Source organism: Rhineura floridana, chromosome 14 (assembly GCF_030035675.1).
Source record: "Rhineura floridana isolate rRhiFlo1 chromosome 14, rRhiFlo1.hap2, whole genome shotgun sequence".
NCBI lineage: Eukaryota > Metazoa > Chordata > Lepidosauria > Squamata > Rhineuridae > Rhineura > Rhineura floridana.
In genome coordinates, this window is record NC_084493.1 from 36,657,009 (window position 1) to 36,681,313 (window position 24,305).

The 24,305-nt window shown below is 44.5% G+C and overlaps 1 protein-coding gene across 8 annotated transcripts in view; it reads left to right on the forward strand.

The window, feature by feature from the left end:
- The window catches only part of TLN2 (talin 2), a 232,395-nt gene that overhangs the window by 136,112 nt on the left and 71,978 nt on the right, over positions 1-24,305 (forward strand). For all 8 annotated transcript variants that reach the window (XM_061595996.1, XM_061595999.1, XM_061595994.1 and 5 more), the window contains 9 exons: positions 321-615; positions 2,910-3,076; positions 3,765-3,893; positions 6,481-6,594; positions 9,340-9,453; positions 12,949-13,083; positions 13,836-13,964; positions 17,527-17,629; positions 22,418-22,626. In XM_061595996.1, coding sequence (XP_061451980.1) covers positions 321-615; positions 2,910-3,076; positions 3,765-3,893; positions 6,481-6,594; positions 9,340-9,453; positions 12,949-13,083; positions 13,836-13,964; positions 17,527-17,629; positions 22,418-22,626 — 1,395 coding nt within the window. The remainder of the gene's footprint in view (positions 1-320; positions 616-2,909; positions 3,077-3,764; positions 3,894-6,480; positions 6,595-9,339; positions 9,454-12,948; positions 13,084-13,835; positions 13,965-17,526; positions 17,630-22,417; positions 22,627-24,305) is intronic.

A 24,305-nucleotide genomic window follows, 5' to 3' on the forward strand; every position in this document is an offset into this window, starting at 1 on the left:
AGCTTCTGTCCATTGCACCACACTGGTTCAGGAGTATTTCAGCATTACACTTTATCGCCTCTCTTGAGAGCCAGTGTGGTATAGCAGTGAGAGTGTCAACTAGGACCAGGAACAGACCAAGGTTCGAATTCTTCCTCAGCTGTGAAGTTCACTGGGTGACCTTGGGATGGTCAGTCTCTCTCTTGGTGTGGCTTACCTCATAGGATTGTTGTGAAGACCAAAGGGGGGGCTCTGTGGAGGACAGGCAGGATAAAAACAATGTAGTCCATTCTGCCCAGTTTTCGTAATTAAAACATGGTTAATCTGTGTTTTCACTGTAGGTTGTGAGTCCAACCATCAGTTCCCCTGTGTGTCAGGAGCAGTTGATAGAGGCTGGGAAGCTGGTGGATCGTTCCGTAGAGAATTGTGTCCGAGCCTGCCAGGCTGCCACAGAGGACACAGAACTGCTCAAGCAGGTCAGTGCAGCTGCCAGCGTGGTGAGCCAGGCCTTGAATGAGCTCCTGCTGCACGTCCGCCAATTTGCTAGCCGAGGGGAGCCCATCGGGCGTTACGATCAGGCCACCGACACTATCATGTGCGTCACCGAGAGCATCTTCAGTTCCATGGGGGATGCTGGTAAGCTGCTTGAACATGGCGTCAGCTTTGATGGGAGGGTGGGGGGCAGTTGTAACATTGTCCTTGACCTACCTTACAAGGTTGTTGTAAGGACTGTATTTGGTGCTGTATAAGTATCAGACAATGGAAACTGGTGGCTCTGATGTCAGTGAAGACACTTTGGACAGCTCCTTGGAAGTTCGGACTAAAACCTGGAGTGGATTCACTGCCCCACTGACATCGGAGCCACCAGTTTCCACTGGTGTCAAGTATATTGTTGTTGTTGTTGTTGTTGTTGTTGTTGTTATCCAATATTTATAGATCATGTTTTACTGTAAATGATTTCAAAGCAGTTTATAGATCAATTAATAAAACAATGCATCAGTCAAATAATATGGTGTTTAAAACAATTAAAGTCACAGGTAGAAACATAAAGTAGGCTTAATACAACTTACCTGCCTTAACTGCTGGAATGCAAGTTTGGTGTGTATATATACAGTGTCCAGTACTGTACATATAGCAGATGGCGAATCTCTGCCTCTGGGTCAAATTTGGCCCAGCCAAAGCATCCCCACCTACCCCACACCTGCTGCCAGAAGTGACATCAGGTGTAGGGCAGGTACCCCTGTGGCTACAAAGGAACAAATGGGAGCTTAAAGAAAGCTCCAGCAGTAACAGCACACCTTGCTCCAAAATCATAGAGGGGTTTGCACTGAAACCACTGCTAAACTGGAGCCTCCCCCCTCCCTTTTAGCAGTGGTTTGAATGCAAACAGCTTCGTGCTCCTGGAACGAGCCACACTCCCACTGCCCATTATCTGATGGGCACTTACATAGCACCGTATATAATCTCTGTTATATTATATATTGTACAGCAGGGGTTCCCCAACTTTTTCCCCCCATGGACCACGTGAAAATTGCTGAGGGGCTTGGTGGACCCCTTATTGATATTTTTTCCTGCCTGTTGAAGGAGTTCTAATGCCCTGTGCTAGATGCTGCATGATTTTTATCGGATTTTAATTGCTTCTTTTATATCTTATATATTGCCTTTTATAGTATTATAATTTGCATTCCAATAAAATACAATAAAAGAACCAAAAAATGCAATTAAAAATCAATATGGATATTCATGGAATCAATATGGATATTCATGGATTTTGAGTTGGAATATTGAATGTGGACTCATGGTGGACCCTTGGTGGCCCTGTTATATAATATATATCAACCCCTGTTATATAGTATATATCAACCCCTGTTATATAGTATATATCAACCCCTGTTATATAGTATATATCAATTATATATGGTACCATGTAAGTGCCAAGCCAATAGCAATATTTATTATATTCAAGAAAACTATTTCTTTATAAATATTGATTCCTACCCTTAGTTTGCAACTAGCGGAGGTACGGCCTTTTCTGTAGTGGTGCCCTTTCTCTGGAATCATCTTCCTTCCAAGCTCAGACTGACACTGATGATGTCTTGGCACCTCTGAAAAACATGCTTTGTCTTCCCAGGCCTTTGCTGTTGTCTAATTTCAGTGTGTTGTTATAATTTGTTTATCTCTGCTTAAGTTATTAGTTGAATTTTTATTTTATCATGCTTTTCTTGGTATGTTATAATTAATCTTTATGCACTGCCTCAAGAATGCTATGAGGAGGTGGTATTCAGATGTTTAAATAACTAAATGTGAATAAAACAACCTGCAATGCATTTTAAATTTGTGGATCTGCCTTTTACCAGGACAGACCATTGAGCCAAATTGTATTGTCTAGTCTGGGGGTGGGGGGGCCTGTGGCCCTTCAGACTGCAGCTTTGATAATCCCTGGTGATTGGCTGGGCTGATTGGGGCTGATGGAAGAGGGGGTCCAGCAGTATTTGGAGGCTCTCCACAGGCTTCCCTGACCCTGGGTCTGGTCCAGTTGGCACTGGCTGTATTTATTTATTTATTATTGCATTTGTATACCACCCCATAGCCGAAGCTCTCTGGGCGGTTTACAGCAATTAAGAACATTAAAAACAAATATACAAATTTAAAAACACATTTTTAAAAAGCAATTTAAAAACACATGCTTGGGAGAAGAGGGAAGTCTTGACCTGGCTCCGAAAAGATAACAGATATGGGATTCATAAATGAGGGCAGCTCTCCGCATGGCAATTTTCAAAGAACAGGCACGCTCACAAGAGTGTATTGTGTGTGTTGTCTCAGGATGCAGCCTGTAGGAAACAAGAACCGGCTAGGAAGACAGGAATGTGTGTGAACTGGAGCAATAAAGGAGAGATAAAAAGCAGATTTTTAACTCAATACTGTTGTAGGTGAAATGGTCCGCCAGGCTAGGGTCCTAGCTCAAGCTACTTCGGATCTCGTGAACGCCATGAGGTCAGATGCCGAGGCAGAGGTTGACATGGAAAACTCCAAGAAACTCCTGGCAGCTGCTAAACTTCTGGCTGATTCCACAGCCCGGATGGTTGAAGCTGCAAAGGTACCAGCACAAGTCACTAGGCTGAAGGGGACTCTGGACACGTAGATATAATTCTGTGGCGTTTCCATGGAGCATCTAAGTCAAAATCCCAGCAACATATTAACAGGAGATTATACCAAATTTATTGAGAGGGGGGCTTTTTATTTAATTTGGGAAACAAAACATTGCCTTGCATCTGTAATCCTCTTAAGAAGGTTCTCTTAAATATCTAAGTGGAAAATTGAGTTTCTGACCAAACTCTAATTATTTAGTTTATTATTGTGAAGAGTTTTGTCACTCTCCAGGTGTGGTTTTGTGCCTCCGATACCACGAGCCCTCTTCAGGACTTCTCTGCGCACTCAGAGGGGAGGGGAGCTGTGTGCATGAGTGGGCTAGCTTTGTCCACCCCTATCAGTGTTCTGAGGGCCCTCCCTCTCATTTTCCAGGAGTTAAATTTGCAAATTAAATTTAAACTCAACAAGCAGCAGCAACAGATTATTCTGTTCTGGCAGATGCATATGCGCGTAGTTGTGTGTGTGATGTGCAAGGCCTAGAAATAGGTCAGTGACTTAAGGAGGCATTTAAAAGGGAGGCTGGCAGGGTACAGGTGAAGGCTGTGTGTCACCTGGCGCATCAGGAGTGGCCCTCTGAGAATTTTAAGCTGCAACATTAAACTCTCTTATTTTGTATGTATGATCAATTCTCCCAGGGAGCTGCAGCAAACCCAGAAAATGAAGACCAACAGCAGAGGCTTCGCGAAGCGGCTGAAGGCCTTCGGGTAGCCACCAACGCAGCTGCTCAGAATGCCATTAAGAAGAAAATTGTCAACAGATTAGAGGTTAGAATGAAGCCTAGGAGTCTCTTCTTATTTGCTATTTCTGATAAGACAGAGCATAGCCTTCACCAACTTGGTGCTCTCTAGATGATTTGGACTACCACAGCAGTTGGGAACCTCCATCCTGTATACCTAATTCAGCCCACCAGGCCTCCCTCTTTGGCCCGTGAGACAGAGCCACATGCACCTGTCCATCACTTGACATCATACGAGATCAGGTACATAGTAGGTAAAGCCACAACTGCAAGCAAATGAAGTCACAGCTGCAAAGCAACATTCCTTTGCAGCTACATTTTTGCCTTTTAAATTTGGCCCCTTACCCTGTTGCAGGGATCAGATACACTCAGAAGCTCTCAATCACTTCCAAGTATATCCAGTCCCTGCTGAAAGCAGTGTGGTAGGAAGAGGCACCAAATTCAGACAGCACCAATGGTAGATCCGTGGCTGCAAAACAATTGGGAATACACTCCAGATTGTTCCTTGGCAGCCACAGATTTACATTTTCTGTGCCTGTAATATGACATCAGGTGATTGACAGGTGGAGGGGTTGGCCACTTTCAGATCCAGCTGTCTGACTGAAAGTGGTTCCCCACTCCTGGACTACACATCCCATCAGTTCCAACCAGAATGGCCGAGCAGCCTGTGGCTGATGGGAGCTGTAGCCCAACACATCTTAAGGGCACCATAAGAACATAAGAAGAGCCTGCAGGATCAGGCTAATGGCCCATCTACTCCAGCATTGTGTTCTCACAGCAGCCAACAGGTTGCCCACAGGAAGCCCACAAGCAGGACCTGAACTCAAGAGCACTCTCCCCTCCTGCCGTTTCCAGCAACTGGTATTTGGAAGCATGCTGCCTCTGACTATGGGGGCAGAGCATAGCCACCAAGGCTAGTAGCCACTGATAGCCTTAACCTCCAAGTTGGCGAAGGCTGATGTAACAGCTTGGACAGTTCAGACAAGTGCTTTCTTCCTGCATCCAGCTCATCTCTGTGAGTGTGTTGCACCCAGAGCGGTTACTTTTTTTGAACTACAACTCCCATCAGCCCAATCCAGTGGCCATGCTGGCTGGGGCTGATGGGAGTTGTAGTTCAAAAAAAGTAACTTTTCCAAGCTCTGGGTGCACCCCAGGGCAACAGAATGCATAGCCCACTGGCAAAATGCAGCCCCCTCATAAGTCTGGCATCCCACTCAATCCAGGAGTGCCTTGAGAAGTCTTAGGATTGCTGCCTAGATAGCATGGCAATCAGATAGTTACCCTTGTATGAGAGCAAATGTCCAGACTGAATTTGATGTTCATAAAATTGATAAAAGGAAAGTGAGCTTTCTGAAATGTCTTTGGTTTGGGAGGTTTCCATCTAATGACTGAACTTCTGTCTGCTCTGCTGTTTTGGAAATTCCCCAACTTTTTGCAATCCAGTGTTTCAGCACAAGGTGTTTAGGGTCTTGCCATCTATTTGTGGTCAGAATTTTTGCTGCAGAGAGTTAGGCCAAATATTCCAACTGTCTTATTTCACCAAATGTCCAAGTAAAGTAGGTTGAATTGTATTCCTCCACTGGGAGGAAGGGTGGGATATCTATTTAATAAATAAATAAATTATTTGCATTGGACTGACAGGGTAGCAGTAGCGCAAAAGCCTTTTTCCAAAGAGGCTTGTCATTCTAGGGCATGTCCACTAGATGTAACAAAAATCAATGATACATTTCAAGAGTTGTCTGAGGAATCCTCTTGAGTAAACAGTGGCACGTGAATAAATAAAGACTTCTATACATCTACCCGGCATACGCTGGGGGGTAAAGAAAGGCCGGGGAAGGAACTGGCAAAACCACCCCATATACGGCCTGCCTAGTAAACGTCGCAAGACGTCACCCTAAGAGTCGGAAGCGACTCGCACTACAGGTGCAGGGACACCTTGACCTTTACTTTTTTCTATAGATCTTGCCCAGGCTTTATATCAGACTGCTGAGTTGTTTCCAGGGGAGGTGGGTACCTTCCAGATGTTGTTGGGCTATGATTCCCATCATCCTGGCCCATCGGCCAGCCTGACTGATGGGAGCTTGGAGGAAGGGTGCTTTATATGTTGCTTCAGCATGGCATGGAACGTCTGCTAAGAGAGCTCTGTTAAAGTGCTGCAGAGTGGAGTAGAAAAGAGCCAGGCCAGGCCAGCAAAATCACCTTCTGTCATCCTCTGCAAGATTCCTTAATGCAGGTGTGGGCAGACCTCAGGCTTGTGTGATCTACATGGTTTATTACTAGAACTCCTAGATCCACAGCCAGGCACAGAAAAGTCACACAGGGAGAATGTTATATATTTAGAATTCAGAGAGAGTGGCTCTAAGCACATGGGAAGCCCAGGGATTTTATTTTCAATAACAGAACTGAACTCTCCATCCTTTTACTCAAAATTCTTCTCATGGCTTCCCCCCAGGCTGACTTGATTAGGTGAAAAAATGGTTTCTTGCTGCTGCTGTTAAACAATTGTAAGACAGAATCTTACAGACGACTGATCTACGGCAAATCGTTCAGAGATCTTCCAGTAGATTTCAATTTATTTTCACCCACACCTGTTTTAATGTATTTTCTTTTTCTAGGTTGCAGCCAAGCAAGCAGCCGCAGCTGCAACTCAGACCATTGCAGCCTCACAGAATGCAGCCATTTCCAATAAGAACATGGCAGCCCACCAGCAACTTGTCCAGAGCTGTAAGGTAAGATGACTTCAGCTGGCAAAATACTCTAAGCCCCCCCCCCTGCCCACAACCAGCATGGGCAGTGCTCAGGGATAATGCGAGTCCAGTAGCAGGTTCCCCATCCTGGTCTAAGGTAATAATTGCAAGAGGCGTTGCCTAAGCCAGTTTTCCCCAACCTGGTGCCCGCCTGATGTTTTGGACTACAGCTCGGATCAGCCCAGCACACCGGCTGGCTCTGATGGGAGTGTAGTCCAAAACACTGGGAGATGATCTTTTTATTTATTATTATTTATACGAAATATTTCTGAACCGCCCTTCATCTAAAGATTCCAGGGCAGTGTACCAAGGTGTGAATAAAAGTATTCACATCCAATACATACACAGTGTAAACCCAATAAACAAACACAAGTCAAGAGGCAGACTAAAAACATAAAACTAAAGAACCATGTAAGACATAAACAGGTTACCTGAAATGACTGGGTAAAAAGGAGGGGGATTCCAAGCTGGCGTGCTGCTACAAGAAAAGGCCAACCCCGCCAGGACTGATCTTATGAATTAGGGAACCCATCAGATCACTGTTTCCCTGCCCCCCATTGATTGTTGCATGTGGTTTTCTTCATATGAAGGATTTAGGCTTCTTTTTCCAAGGCATTACAAGATGGAAATTATGAGATGCTGTTGATTACTGTGCGTAAGAGATTCATTTTTGCACTGCTAGAGGTCTACCTTCATTCCAGACAAATGGCTCACAGTGGAACCAAGGCGACATGGGAGAATGTGAAACATGTTGGATGCATATTTATAATCCCAGGGCTTAACAAGACAGCTCTGCATTTATCTCTGATCCTTGGGTACTCTGATAGTGCTGCATATCCAAACAAATCTCTTGAATGAGCTCATGGTGCACTCCGAGGGTAGTATTTTGTCCATTTCTGGCGATGGTTGTCTAGACAATTAAAGCAAAATCTTCAGACCAGAATTGATCGTTGCAAAGGTACAGAAACAAGGCCACATATTGTGCTGGCTATGTGCCACAACTTTGCCCAATCCATTTTACACACACACAGCAGCCAGGGCAGCACTTACAACACCCAGTCACTTAACTAGCGATTAGGGATAGGGGAGAAATTCAGTTCAGTTTGCAATTAAATCCAAATCTATCAAATTCACATTGTCTGAAACAGTAAGAGAGCCAAAACGCAGCTATCCTTCAAAATTCGCACTTACCCAAAATTTTTAGTGCAGTTCTCCAACCGACCAGTGTTTACAAAAATGCAAATATTATGGGAAAGTGTTCATAAAAACAAATACATTAGTGAAAATAAGATTCAAAAAAATTATATTAGGAGAGATCCGTTGCACGAATGTGTACATTAGTCAAGGCAGTTTGTAAGAGCCTTTTTTGTTCCCAGTTTCCATTTTCACGTTAGTCAAAACTGCATCCAAAAATGTGTTTATTAGGAGAAACTCACGCTAAAATGCTGAAGAATTTTCATGAGGATTTTTTTTAAAGAAAATACCGTGAATTGCTGCAGAAACTGGGAGGACTGAATTTAAGATTGGAAAAGTGGGAAATGGAGAGGACCGGGATGGGCAGCTCCTTCCACCTGTACTCATGATAGTCTCAGTCAGTTGCGGAAGGGGAACATCTCGTCCCTGGCTGATCAGCACTGGCATGGACTTTTTGAGGGGGCTAATGAGTCCCAGTCCCAGTAGGTGGATTGGGAAAGGCATCATGCAAACCCCATGCTTCCCCGTTCAGCGGTGTGCGTATGCATGCCCCCTAGCTGCCATTGGGCCATTATATTAAAGGCAGCATTCTGGCTTGTTTATCTAAACCTGGCTGCTTCTGGGTGTGCAATTCTGTTTTCATTTTGTTTTTAATTTTGTTGACAACATTTATTTCCCCCCTCCCTTTTAGCAGTGGTTTGAATGCAAACAGCTTTGTGCTCCTGGAACGAGCCACACTCCCGCTGCCCATTATCTGATGGGCACTTACATAGCACCGTATATAATCTCTGTTATATTATATATTGTACAGCAGGGGTTCCCCAACTTTTTCCCCCCATGGACCACGTGAAAGTTGCTGAGGGGCTTGGTGGACCCCTTATTGATATTTTTTCCTGCCTGTTGAAGGAGTTCTAATGCCCTGTGCTAGATGCTGCATGATTTTTATCGGATTTTAATTGCTTCTTTTATATCTTATATATTGCCTTTTATAGTATTATAATTTGCATTCCAATAAAATACAATAAAAGAACCAAAAAATGCAATTAAAAATCAATATGGATATTCATGGAATCATAGATATTCATATCGATTTTTAATTGGATTTTGAGTTGGAATATTGAATGTGGACTCGTGGTGGACCCTTGGTGGCCCTGTTATATAGTATATATCAACCCCTGTTATATAGTATATATCAATTATATATGGTACCATGTAAGTGCCAAGCCAATAGCAATATTTATTAGCAATATTTATTGTTTATCTAAACCTGGCTGCTTCTGGGTGTGCAATTCTGTTTTCATTTTGTTTTTAATTTTGTTGACAACATTTATTTCATTTTTGAAGCAGCCATTGTTAATTATTATTATTTTTTACTAGTGATCTCTATGATGGGATCTTTAATGACTGCTTGGAAAATCCTTTTTGAGTTAACCCCCACAAATCTCCCCACCAGAGGTTTGTAGTTTTTGTTTTGGATCTTGAACATTTCAGTTGGGTGGCGAAATAACTCTTCCCTCTTTCTGATCCCTGCAGAATGTTGCTGATCACATTCCACAGCTCGTTCAGGATGTGCGGGGAAGCCAAGCCCAGGCAGAGGACCTGAGTGCTCAACTTGCCTTGATAAACTCCAGCCAAATCTTCCTCCAGGTACAGTAAACGAGAGTGGGGAGCTGCCCTGCCCAGCCAAGTTTAATTGTCCTACAATATGTTTTGAATGAGCGCCTGGAAGAAACCTTTGGAGGCTTGGAATGGAATCAGGGCTGGCATCAGGGGTCAGCATGGTTGGGTATCTGCCAGGGCCCACCACCCAGCAAGCGGGCCATTGACAAGAGCCTCCCTGGACCCTCTCCTCCTCTTCACCTGTGCAACCCGCTTGCTTGTGCACCTGCCTCGCACTCTGACCCAGGCGACGGTGGTGTTGGTGTGGAAGAGGAGCAGCAGCAAATGCTGCTGTTGCTCAGTGGTGCTTTGCCTGACAAGCAAGCAGGTAGTAGCACTGATGAAGAAGAATAGGAGCAGCACCAGCCTAGGAGCAAGGAAGTAGACTCCAGGAAGGTAAAAAGCCTTCCCACCTACCTCATTCAGGCCTATAGCATGTTACATAGCACACCAGCAACAAATATCCCATTGCTGCTGCATTATGCAAAATATGGCACATCCAAAACAGGAGGAAAGCTTTATGAACCAACCTGGACCCTGCATTCATCAGCTGTGGCCTTTCTTCCTGTGCCTTCTCGGAGGGAGCTGTAGAGGGTGGCGACACGAGAATGGGCCTTTCAAGTGGTGGCTCCTCAATTGTGGAATGCTCTCTGCAGAGAGATGCTCCTGGCACCATCATTGTCCCTTTTTAGGTTCCAAGCAAAAACATTTTTATTTACCCAGGGCTTCAGCTTTTAATTGGGAGGGTAGTTAGCTATGTTAGTGGCCTTTTTTGTATTCCTCTTTTAAGTAGGATAGATGGGATTTGTTCCTTGAAATACATTTATGGATTAATATTTTAGCCTTTATTGCTGTTTTTACAAGTGGTTTTAATGTCTTTGTTATTTCTATATTTATTGTGTAAGTTGCTTTGACACACACCTTAGTGCAAAAATGTGACATCATCATCATCATCACCATCATCATCAATAATAATAATAATAATAATAAATTGTTGTTGTTGTTGTTGTTATTATATCCTCTGGGCAATGTGGAAGCAATTGCTAAAGAGGTAGCACCCATGTTGCTCGAGGTCATGTGTAAAGCGCCTCTTACGTTGACAGTTCATGTGAGGAAAAGCTGTAGGAGTTGTTCGACTCAGATAAAAGCAAAGTAAAGGGAGGTGGAAAGAGCCAAGATATCTCCATTTTCCTCCTATCCAGTGAGAGAAGAAAGGAAGCCTATTCCTTCCAATAGGCTTGTTCACACATTACACAGGCACAAGCTGTCTCTACACATGTAGTAGTGTTTGTTTGAAAGAATGTAGAGTTGTTGATTTGTACAGCTCAGCTATTGTGTAGACAGACTACACTCATCAAAGATTGCACGTGAATAACTACAAGTGTAAAGCGCAACTGTTTTGTGCACATGTACACAGATTGCACCGTTATGGAATGGAATGTGTGAACACCCCTTAAGTTAGAGGAAGGGTTGGAAGAGTTCATAAGAAGAGCCCTGCAGCTGGATTAGGCCAGTGGCCCCTCTGGTCCAGCATCCGTTTTCTCGCAGTGGCCAATGAGATGCCTCTGCAGAGCCCAGAAACAGGACCTGAGTAACAGCACTCCTCCCTCTTGTGATTCCCAGCAGCTGATTCTCAGAGGCATTGTGCTGCCTCTGACAGTAAAGGTGGAACATAGCCATTGGCAACAAGGGAGAGGGCCTTCTCAGTGGTGGCCCCCAAATTATGGAATGATCTCTCTGACAAGGTGCACCTGGCACCAACACTGTTATCTTTTCGGCGCCAGGTCAAGACTTTCCTCTTCTCCCAGGCATTTTAGCATGTGTTTTTAAATTGCTTTTTAAAAAATGTATATATTTGTATATTTGTTTTTAATGTTTTTAATTGTTGTAAACCGCCCAGAGAGCTTCGGCTATGGGGCAGTATATAAATGTAATAAATAAATAAATAAATTGTGGCTACTAGCCATTGACAGACAGTGGAGTTGCAAGAAAAAGCCAAAGGGCATCTAGGGAAAGGGGAAAGCCTGTATGCCCTTTGTTCCAGTAGATTTGTTGAAGTTAATGGGCATGGCCATTAATGGGTCTGCTCTGAGTAGGACCTAGTTGCATCATCATCTGTTACCACACTAGACAATTTACTCCGAAGTGGAAGTCTTATTAGTCTACAGGAGTAACCAATGTGGTGCCCTCCAAACGTTATTGGACTAGGAAGAGAGGAAGCTGCCTTATATTGAGTCAGATCATTGGTCCATCTAGCTGAGTATTGTCTACACTGACTGGCAGTGCCTCTGTGAGGTTTCAGACAGGACACAGCCCTACCTGGAGATGCTGGGGATGGGAGCTGGGACCTTCTGCGTGCAAGGAGTGTGTTCTCCCACTGAGCAATAATGCTTCCCCATATTTCGATGCATTTTGAGGGCAATGCTTTTTCATCAGCTACAAATATTTTCAAATAACCTCACCTCTGGTGCCCACTCAGACCTGCCATCTGAAAGGGACTGCCTTGGTTATAGTCTTCAACTGGGTTGGCAGAGATGAACAAATCACAGCTTGTTGGGCTTCTATCAGAGCTTCAGTGCTCAATAGATAAGTTGGTTGGATAAACTGATTTTGAATCCTATATGTTGCATTCTGTACCTGCTTACCTGGCAGTAAACCCACTGAGCTCAATGGGACTGAGCTTTGAGTAGGTAGATTTGTACTGTAAGGTTTCTCTAAGTGAGTGACAGATCTAGTTTGGATTTTTCTGGTTGTATCAAGGGAGTAGAAAAAGAGGAATAATAATAATAATAATAAATTTTATTTTTGAGTCGCCTATCTGGCCGAGTGAACGGCCACTCTAGGCAACGTACATAATACCATAAAATACATATAAAACCAAGAAGGACCGTAATCAATAATTAATCTAAACCCCAATTAATAACAGCAACTAAAAGACTAACCCACCCCAGAAATCCCATAGGCCTGCCTGAACAGCCAGGTCTTCAATGTCTGGCGGAAACTTGTCAGGGAGGGGGCATGGCGAAGATCAAAAGGGAGTTCCAGAGGGTGGGAGCCACGATCGAAAATGCCCTCTCTCTGGTCCGCACCAGTCTAGCTAGTTTAACTGAAGGCCAAACAAGAGATGGATTGATTCCATCAAGGAAGCCACAGACCTGAACTTACAAGATCTGAACAGGGTGTTTCATGACAGATGCTCTTGGAGGTCACTGATTCATAGGGTCGCCATAAGTCATAGTCGACTTGAAGGCACATAACAACAACAACATCCAGTGTTAGCCCTACTCAGAGTAGACCCACTGAAATTAATGAACCTTAGTTACCGTGTCTGTTAACCTCAGTGGGTCTACTCTGTGTAGGGGTAGCATTGGCTATAACTCTTTGCAATGGTTTGTCTCTTTGCCGAAATTGTATGTGCCAGCTCTGCAGACAAATGGTCATCTCCATCCATGGCCAACACTTTCTTCTCTCTTGTTTAAATAGCCCGGGAGCAAAATGGTAGCCTCAGCCAAAGCAGCAGTGCCTACAGTGGCAGACCAGGCTGCGGCGATGCAGTTGAGCCAGTGCGCCAAGAATCTTGCCACCAGCCTTGCTGAGCTAAGAACAGCCTCCCAAAAGGTATGTAGACACCCAAACTCTTGAGTTATGTATTTAAAACAGGGATGGGGCACCTGTGACTCTCGAGATTATGTTTGACACACCCCCTCCAACTCTCACCATCCCCAGTCAGCATTTAGTGGCCAGGGACGATGGGAGTTCTTGTCCATCCAGCTGGAGAACAACAGGCTCCCCACCCCTAATTGAAAGAGTGACTCTGCATTCTCCAAGTACTAGCCCTGTGAAGGTTCTTGGACCTGTCAAAGGTTGGACCTTTTCAACCTGAGGGCCATATTCCCTTATAGGCAGCCTTCTGAGGGCCATATGCCTATGATAGAGACAAAAGCGGGTGGAGCAATGGATGCAATGCTTGCACAGTAGAGTACGCTCCAGCCACACGCAAGTCAGCAGTTTCTGTTTATACAAACACACATGCACCTCCTTCCAGGTACACATTAGCTCAGTTCACGGGCACATTCTAGCCATTATTGCCAGTCTTTTGATGATATGTCTTGAATATATTCTTTTCCCATTGTCAACAGTTCATGGATTGTAGCTGAACACCAGAACTGGCTCCATTTAGAAGGATATCATGGACAGAAGTATCTAGCTGTAGTGCTTGATCTGTGGTGACCTCATTCATGAGCCACTGTTTTAGTGTGGCAACCTTTGAATGCCGTGTGTGAACAGGGTGTGCGTTGCTGGCAGTGAGAAGGGTTGGGTAGCAGCTCTGATACTAAGCCCATTTTTCGGTTAATCTGTCTTCTGTATAGGCACATGAAGCGTGCGGACCCATGGAAATTGACTCTGCTTTAAACACTGTCCGAACGCTCAAAAATGAGCTGCAGGATGCAAAGATGGCAGCTGTTGATGGGCAGCTGAAACCACTTCCAGGAGAAATGGTAAACAGGACAACATTGATTGTTGTTACGTAGTTATTTATTGCTTTTGACATATGTGTGGCCAGGCAATCTAAAAATACAACAAAAACTACTAAAAACAGTTTAAAAACAGCACAAAAATAACAGAAGATTAATTTAAAAACAATACAACATTTGAAGAAGGTAGGAGATTGTTCAACCGTTTCAAGTAAATGAAACAACAGAAACCAAAGGAAAAAATTAGATTCATTTCTGTCATTTTTCTGAACACTTATTTTCTGCATCAAGACCACTAATATGTTGTCGATTGAGAACTTTCCTAGATTCTAAACTGGCACTTGGCTTCAGTGGCAATGAGTGCTTATTCCCAGCTATGGCCGTTTCTAGACCTGGCTTGGCCACTGTTAGCCATGCCCTGGTAACCTCACAATTAGATTACTGCAATGTGCTTTACGTAGGACTGCGTTTAAAGGTGGTCCAGAAGCTGCATCTGGTGCAGAATGCTATAGCTTATAGACCATTGTATGATACTCCTAAGTGGAACAACATGACACTGATCCTTCAGGAGTTGAGCTGGCTGCCTATATGCTGCTGGGTCCAAAGTTCTGACTTGAGCGTATAAAGCCCTGAACTACTCAGGACCCACATACCTGAGAAAGTGCCTTTCCCAGTATGTCTCAACTTGAGCTTGAAATAAGCAGAGGTGGCCCTGCTGGTGGTACAGCTGACAGGCATTGCCCATTCAGCAGTGACACAGAGCAGAGCCTTTTCTGTAGTGGCAACCAAATTGTGGAACTCCTTTACATTGGAGATACAATCCCCTCTCTGCCTCCTAATCTTGTTATTGGCCTTCTAGTGCCATTTGACTGGTGCTTAGCCGTTCTGAATCATGTCTGCTGACCGTGTGCTCATAGAATAATATAATAGTAGAGTTGGAAGGGGACACACATAGGAAGGCCTGACAACAAAGGAAGAGTATAGACAGCTAGCACAGAATTGCAGGGATGGTGTCAGGAAAGCTTACACTGAGAATGTGCTAAGGTTAACGAAGGATACTAAAAGCAATAAAAAAAGCTTTCTGCGGGTACATGCATAGTAAAAGACAGAAAAGAAATGGTGGTACACATGCTCACTGAGCAAGGCAAAATGATAACAGATGACAAAGACAAGGCAGAAGTGTTCAATTCCTACTTTGGCTCAGTCTTCTCCCAAAAGAGGGTCTATGACCCTCCTGGCAAATGTGAAGTGAAAGTTGAAGAGGCAAGATTACAGCTTGAGGTTGATAGACAAATGGTCAAGGAGTTCTGAATCACTTTGAACAAGTTCAAATCTGCAGGGCCTGATAAACTGCATCCTAGAGTTTTGGAGGAACTGGCTGAAGAACTCTCGGAACCACTGTCTATTACCTTTGCAAAACTGTGGAGGATGGTTGAAGTGCCAGATGAATGGAGGAGGGCCAATGTCCCTATCTTCATAAAGGGCAGAAAGGAGGAACCTCGGAACTACGGACCAGTCAGTCTGACATCTATCCCTGGGAAAATCCTAGAGCAGATTATAAAGCAATCAATCTGTAAGCACCTTGAAAACAATGCAGCGATTACTAGAAGCCAACATGGATTTATCAAGAACAAATCCTGCCAGACTAATCTCAGCTCATTTTTTTACTGTGGGAATGCAGTCAACATAACATATCTTGAATTTAGGAAAGCTTTTGACAAAGTGCCCCATGATATTCTGATCAGCAGGCTAGCTAAATGTGGGCTGGATGGGACAACTGTCAGGTGGATCCACAGTTGGCTACAGAATCGTACTCAAAGAATGCTTATCAATGGTTCCTTCTCAAACTGGGGGGAGATAACGAGCAGGGTACCCCAGGGCTCAGTCCTGGGCTCAGCACTCTTCAACATTTTTATTAACAACTTGGATGAGGAGGTGCAGGAAATGCTTATCAAATTTGCAGATGATACAAAATTGGGAGGGATAGCTAATACCCTGGACAAAATTCAAAGTGATCTTGTTAAGCTGGAGCATTGAGCTGGAAAAAAAAAACCAGAACGAAATTTAGCAGGGATATGTGTAAAGTTCTACATCTAGGAAGAAGAAACCAAATTCACAGTTATAAGATGGGGGATACTTGGCTCAGCAGTACAACATGTGAGAAGGATCTTGGAATTGTTGTTGATCACAAGCTGAATATGAGCCAACAGTGTGGTGTGGCTGCAAAAAAGGCAAATGCTATATTAGGCTGCATTAACAGAAGTATAGTTTCCAAATCGCGTGAAGTACTAGTTCCCCTCTATTCAGCACTGGTTAGGCCTCATCTTGAATACTGCATCCAGTTCTGGTCTCTGCACTTCAAGAAGCATGCAGACAAACTGGAACGGGTTCAAAGGAGGGCAACAAAGATGATCAGGGGACTGGAAACAAAGCCCTGTGAGGAGAGACTGAAAGAACTGGCCATGTTTAGCCTGGAGAAGAAAAGACTGAGGGGAGATATGATAGCACTCGTCAAGTACATGAAAGGTTGTCACATGAAGGAGGGTCGGGATCTCTTCTCGATCGTCCCGGAGTGCAGGACACGGAATAATGGGCTCAAGTTGCAGGAAGCCAGATTTCGACTGGACATCAGGAAAAACTTCCTTACTGTTAGAGCCATACGACAATGGAATCAATTGCCTAGAGAGGTAGTGGGCTCTCTGACTGGAGGCATTCAAGAGGCAGCTGGACAGCCATCTGTCGGGATTGCTTTGATTTGGATTCCTGCATTGCTCGGGGTTGGAATTGATGGCCTTATAGGCCCCTTCCAACTCTACTATTCTATGAAAGGACATTTATTCATTCAGGAATTTTGGAGGAACTAAAACAGCAAGGGTGCATATGATACTTAGAGTTCTAGAGATGACTGTTGGACTGTGCTGCATACTATGCTTTGTGTTGTGTTAAAATGGTATCTATTTTTATTTTTTTATCTTTTGTAGGGCTTTACATGTTGTTGTATACTGCCCAGCGATCACTAGATGAAGGGCATTCTTGATATAACGTTAACAGTAACAACAACAACAATAGTCTAGGCCCAGACTTGCCTCCTCTGACAGGTAGCGCACCGCCACGTGCTCAGACTGAGATCTTTGAATGCAAAGTTGCATTATGCCCAATCAGACCATTGGTCCATGTAGCCAAAGCGCTATGGTCTGTCAGACAGAAGGACTTTTCTGAGCCTGTCCATTTACTGAGGCCATAATCTCGGGGGCCCTTACTTTGGAGGTTAGGTGGCTATCTACAAGTGACAGGGCTTTGTCGGTGGTGGCGCATAGGCTGTGGAATAGTTTCCCTAAATACATTCCTGTGTTCATATTTTATCTGAAAGAGCTAATAACCAAGACAGCTTGGCAATTGTACTGTATTGCATAGTGTGGGCACCCATCTCAAGGCACGCAGCTATGAGCAAGAATTCTGCGTACTCAGTGACATGAGGTAACAGAAACTGCGATATTCCACGGGCTGAGGGAATGCTTGTATTGTGGTGGGTCATGATGTTAACTTTTCTCTTTGGTTAATTTAAGCATTGCTTTTTCTCATTCAGCTTGAAAAATGTTCTCAGGACCTTGGAAGCACCTCCAAGGCAGTCGGTTCATCAATGGCCCAACTGCTGACATGCGCAGCGCAAGGCAACGAACACTATACAGGTACGAGTGCACTCGCATAGTTTGTCTGGGGAAAAACCAAAACAACAACAGAAAGTGGCTGGCATGTAAAACCAGGGGAATAGGAGGAAGGAAAACCAAAATGCTAGAAAAATAAGTATTTATTTGTAATCCAAGCCCAACACGTTTCAGCCTTTGTATATTTAGGCCTTCATCAGGGGAATTAAGGCTGGCAAGAAGTATCTTCCAATAAGCAAACTGCATGCAAACGCCTCAGAAAAGAGTTGATTAGTTTTGGTTTTCCTTCCTCGTATTCCCCCAAAAAACCAAAACCACAACTTATGACGGTGGCTTGTCAGCTACAGCAAACGTGATGCAGTCAGCTCACAAATGGCAGTCTCAAACTGTTTTTATTCTTGCTTTGGGGAGCACTTGTGGGCCCAAACAGTGGCATACCAATCTCTGTATAAATAAATAGCAATATTATCTTTAATAATACTTTTACTAATTAGCATTTTATAGCACTACCCAGTGAAGCACACACTGTACGTTATCTCAAGGAAGATAACTAGCTGACCAACTGTCCTCATCTGTTCGCCTACAAGACTAGGCGAATAATCTTAAAATGGGATTGCAAGACTGCAAGGAGTCTGAGGATGGGACTCCAGGACTGCACAGTCTTCTGGTGATCTGGAGATGTAGACAGTTCATGTGCTCCCGAAATTACTTTCCTGTTTTGAACTTAGCCTCAGTTCTGAGTGATGGCGTTGATCTACATCAGAGATAGCCAATGTGGTGTCCTCTATGTGTTGTTGGACTCCAGCTCTCATCAGACAGCATGGCCAATGCTCAGGGAGGATGATTGGATTTGTGGTGCAACAACATCTGGAGAAAACCACATTGACTTCCTCTAGGTCTCCATGCTTTATTCCAGTTTCTGAATTCTATTGACTGTCTTCTTTTTGAGACTCTTTGTTTGAATTATAACAAGTTGCTGATGAAAAAAATTCTCCTGTATTTGCAGCAGGACTAGTGTGCTTTGCCACTGTGCCATAAACTTCAATATACTTACTGCTTCTAAAGGACATTAGCTGTGTCCCGTTATCAACAAATGAAAATGTACTGGAGATTAAGAGAATCTGTTTCAGTCTATGAAAGATTCAGGGAATTACCCTCAGGGAATTGGTAGCATGATGGCAAAAAAGGCTCTTGTAGCAATTAAAAGGCTCTTGTGTCAGTTATGTTCTATCTTCAGTGGTTAGTCCAGTAGGAAATTTCTGAATCCAAAATAAAGCTCATTAGATCAACTCTCCCTTTAGTAAAGGGCCCCAAGACTGAACAGATTTTGGTTACATGTTAATTTTGAAAGGGATATAATTGGATTAGGATGGCTCTGTGTTTTATTTCAGATGCAGAGTCTTGGCACGTAAGTGCTGACATTTGCTGTCCAAAGCTGCAGAGTTTTCATTAATGCATCAGTAACAATTCCTAAAATATGGAATTAAGAGACTCCTCCCTTTGGGGAAATGCTACCAATAATGTGACTGGCAGAGAGAAGAGATTTATTCACATGCTTCATATCCCAGCACTAGCTTTGCATTGGAATGCAGTCATGCTTGGGAACTTTATCTTGATCTGACAGTATACTGTGCTATTCCTAAAACAGGGATGGCCATCCCCCAGTTTGGGGGGCTCATCTGTTCTTCCTAAGTGCATTTTTCTACCCCTCCCCCAAGACCTCACAATTTTTGACAGCATGGGGAAAACTGACTTTTTTAAAAAAGTAGACATTGTCTTGTTGGGCAAAGCCCAGCGCCCAGAAGTGGGTGGAAATCTCCCTACCCCAGCCACCAGACTGTTCATTTGATGAGCGGGGTGGTGGTGGTGGTGATCACTCAGACGATTGGCACAGATCAGGTGAGGAGGACAGGCTGTGTGCCCAGTGTGTGTGTTTGTGTGCATGAGAGAGCATGGGGTGGCCATACCAACTACAGGCATGTGTTCCCCCATCCCCCAAGGGTTGACCAAGACTAAGTGAGGCTTTCCACCCCTGCCAAAAAGTTTGTTGTGATCCAGTGGTTGAGAAGCACATTTACTTTTCTAAGTAGGAATGCTCAGTTTGGAGAAAGGCCAATGTGTAGCCATATGTTCTACATGCTTACTTAGACGTAAGTCTCACTGTGTTGGTGTAGGATTGCAGCCTTAAGGCTAAGTGGCTTGATTTGTTTCACTTGGTACAGTATTAATAATCCAAGATTTGAAATGGATAGTTCTTATATTTGGTAGACTGCAAACTAAAACATTTTATAAAAGTGTAAATATTTGTAATGTGGAAAACAACATGGTACTGAAACAGGCCTCATTATGCTTCCTCTCTGCAAAGGAAACCCTTTGTCTGATTTTCCTCCTCCTTTTCTCTCGCTCTCTCTTTTCCCCATGAAAGATCACCTCCAAACTGAGACAAGCTGGGCCTTTGAAACCAAATCTTCTCAATGATCTCAGTGGTTGCTCAGTGTTGTACTGGCCAGGTTCCCAAGAACTAATGTCATGATCCCAAAGGAGCCTTCAGTTTGATGTTTTTCAAATGGCTGTTCCTCCATGGCATGTTGCAAACTGGTTTTGAAACTGAGAAGAGATGCAAAGAGCAGTTTATAATGTCAAGTGCAAAGTTCAGTGCAGGGATGGGGCGTTGGGGGGGTGGAGAGTGAGAATGTCCACAAGATCTTTCTGTGAATCTCAGGAAGTCTGTGGATCACAGCAGATATTCTTAATGAGATATCAGTTCCATACAAAGACCCAAGAAAGCCAGGGCATTGCTATCTTTCACTCATCCCTTTTCAGTTGATGATTTGGTAGGCAGATAAGCTTTTCAGTGCTGCAGAACTCATTGTCAAGCTGAATGACTGGGTGGTTGAAGGATCTTGTCTAACCCAGGAGCTTGCTGTTATAGAATCTTGGGTCAAATTTATTCATTCATTTATTTATTATTAAATGTATTAGTTGCCCATCTGGCTGGTTGTCCAGCCACTCTGGGTGACATACAAAATAAAATGTATAAATACATTAGCTGGCAAGTACCAGAGTCAGGCTGCAGGCAGGCAAGCAGGTAGTCCTAGACTGGTGTTCTAGTCCCTCTGCAATGGATTGATCAGACTGACCTGGGAGATTTATAACAGGCAGGGACATGGGGATTGGCTCTGTGGCATCACATGCTGACCAGAAAGTTTGGTTTGCAGCACCTTCTGTTCTTCCTCTAGTCAGCAACTGCAATGGAACACAGAGCTAATAGTCGAACACAGCAATCCAAATCATGGGAAGCCAGTGGGAGGTGGGGGGGTGGCGGAGGAGCCAGCAGGAAGCTCCGCAGCATCCGTTCCCCATTCAGGAGCCGTTGGGCTGGCTGAACGCTGGCTTGGTTGGGAGCCACGTGCAGGGGCCGGAAAACCAAAAGCCGTCTTCTGCGAATATCCCTACCGGGGAGTAAGCACTCCCCATTGGCCACCATGGAAATGATTTTACCTGCATCAGGACCTGCGGGAGCGCTCCAAATGTGAGGAGAATGACACATAAGTTCCCCCCCAGCTCCTTTCCCACGCCTCCAGAATGCTCCATTTTTGGGCCTTCCACTGGCTCTCTGGTCACCAGGTTGGCCATCCCTGAAGGACCCCCGGCTGAGCTAGCAGGGTCCCAGTGGCGCTGCAGCTCAGCTGGGATGAGGGGCTACTGCCAGAGGAGTCCGGTGGTGCTGGGAGCCTGCCGGCTCAGCCAGGGTGCCGCCACATCGAACTCCCCCTAGCCTGGTGCAAATATGAGTTTAATTGCGCGCTAAGGATCAAAAGCTTTAAGGCCTCCTGATTCTGATGCTTACCATACTAAATGAGCCTGGTTAACTATTGAGAGAATCTATCGAGGCCCAGTTCTGTGTGTCACCCTCAACACCTAAAGTATGGTGGGTTGCCACAGGAAATGGAAACTTTTCGGTGGGGCTGCTGAGTCAGTGGAAACTGCTCACTGGCTGAGGATTAGCGGAGTTATAGTCCAAAGCATCTGGAGGGCACCAAGTTGAAGAAGATCGTTCTAATTTATCTAGCTCAGTTATTGAATTGTATCACGTTTGGATCTCGTCCAGTTTCACTGGGCACCTTGGGTGTTATGGGAAAAGCAGGATAAAAATATAGAAAATAAATTGTTCTGCATCAAGCGAAAAAGGACAAGTTAAAACAATCACTGTGCTGGACAATAGTCCAACCCCCAAAGGATTTTTTTGTACAGAGAAATTGCTGACGTATTTTCACTAAAAGTAAGGCTATCCCAGTTGCATTCCTTGTTAATGGGGAATTTGCCTTCTGTGATCTTGAAAGGATGGACGAACCTGTCAGTCTCAGTGTCTCTCCGTTTCTCATTGTTCCAGCCTTAAGTGCAGTTTGCCTCGTTTTTGTATCAGTTTGCAATTTTTTCTTTTAGAAATCCTCATGAAAATTTGTATGCAAGATCATGAGCATTTCTCCTAATACATGTTTTGCAAGCAGTTTTGCCTAATAGGTTGTTCTGTACATTGTTTTTTGCTACTATGCATTTGCTGTGCATTTATTATGCAGATTGCTACTATGCCTTTTTGTAGACACTTTTTGGTTGGAGAACTACATCATAAAATTCAGAAAAGTGCAGATTTCAAAGAATAGCTGTGCTTTGGTTCTCATTGGTTCAGAAAGAGTGAATTAGGCAGATTTACATTAAAATGTGGATCAAACAAATTTCTCCTCCATCCCTCGCCATGAGAGGTGGATGATGAAGCAAATAAATTAAACACACAATGGGATCTTAATTTAGGGGTTGCTGCCAGGGAGACAGCACACGCGTTGAAGACATTGGCGCAGGCGGCACGGGGCGTTTCAGCATCTACCAGTGACCCGACAGCAGCACACGCAATGCTGGACTCGGCATGGGATGTTATGGAAGGCTCAGCGATGCTAATCCAAGAAGCAAAGCAGGCTCTGGCAGCTCCTGGTGATGCAGAAAGCCAACAGAGGCTCGCCCAGGTAAGTCCGGGCAAAACAGAGGGCACTGCTTTTTTTTTTAATGTCTACCGTGCTGTTGTCCAGCCTCCATTCATTGCAGCAAACCTTGTGCACAAGCATATCCCAGTGGCTTGTGCTCTGTGACTCTGATGTGTTCGTCTCTCCTGCTGTCCTGCCCGAACCCGAGGAACTCAGACTCCATCACAGCTGTGTTTTTTTCTTTTATTGTAGTAAGAGAAAGTTTCAGTTCAGTGCGCTTTGTGAATCTACCTACAGCTTACTCGGAATTCAGCATCCCTCTCTAGAACTGACTAGGCACAACTTCGCGGCTTTAAGATGTTGACTCAGCAACTATCCCCCCACCCACCCAGCCAGCTTAAGTAAGGCTGGGCGGGCACCCCACATGCGTGTGCGCCCTGTCACTGTTGGATGCACACGTGTAAGCTGTTGCTTTGTGTGCGTGCTAAATTTAGTTTAAAGCAGTACAGCAGCAGAGAGTAATAGCGGGTGTTGAAATGCGAGTGTGCCAGCGTGTGTGTGCGTTTACCTAAGAAAGCAGGCTTTTACCCTGCATCAGGATCACTGATAAGAAAAGCTACTTTATTATAGAAATACATTGTAGCTAGAAATGCATACCTAGTTCTAGCTAACTAAGTAAATTGGAGGTGCACTGCCCAGGTGTGGCAGTTAACCTCATGGCTAGGAGAGAGAGAACAGAGACAAAGGAGTCTCCTTTCCCCCGGACAGTCAGAGAAGAAAGGAAAGGAAAGGGCAGAAGGAGGAAGGGCAGGTAAGCTTCCCTAAAGATGTAACACTCTAGCAGCCGGAAGGAAGTCAGTCCGAGCACCACAGATAAAGATAATGAAGCCTATCCATCTGGAGGACCCTAACTCTATCTCCCTTCTGGAACATAAACAGAAGAACAAAACAGGAGTTGCTCTTGCCCCACTTCCAACATAAGCAGAGACTCCGTTTCAACTGTGTCTGTTGAATCTCCCGCCTCATACGTCTCCTGGCATGAGGCAAAGGCGGAGCCTCGCTCACTGTCTTGACTTCCCCCTCCAAGGGAGGAGGGCTGTCCGTTGGCAGCGCGGGGACAGGGAGAGAGGAAACATAAGACTGAGGAATAGCTGGCTGGTCCGGTTGAGTCTGCCCAGGGGCATCTGGAGCTGCTGGGGTTGAACTGTCAAAGTCCAGTGTGGGAGCTTCTCCTGAGTCCCCCTCCCCCTCTCAGACCCTCCCCGGCTTGAACATCCCACTCTAAGTCCTTCTCACACGCTTTGGCCGTCCACCAGCTCCACGCAGTGCTCACGACACCTGCTGCTGCCCTTAATGGTGCCCTTGGCCTGCCTCTTTCTCACAAAACTTTTGTCACTCCTTCAGACTTGATCTCCATCTATAACCATGCCTGAGTAGGGAGGGAGGATCAGTCTGTTGTGGATCCATGCTGATTTCATGTGCATTCATTCATGCATCCATTCATTCCTGTTTCCACATTAATCTGTGTTATTCTTGAAGGAAAAAAAATCTGTGTGAAAATGCATATGTGTTTTGGGTAGTATTCAACTAACTTTTACTCAGAGTAGACCTCTTGAAATTCATAATCATGACTAATGTAGATTTATTAATTTCAGTGGGTCTACTCTGAGTAAAAGTTGGTTGAATACAACCCTTTATCACAAAATATATGTTTAAATATC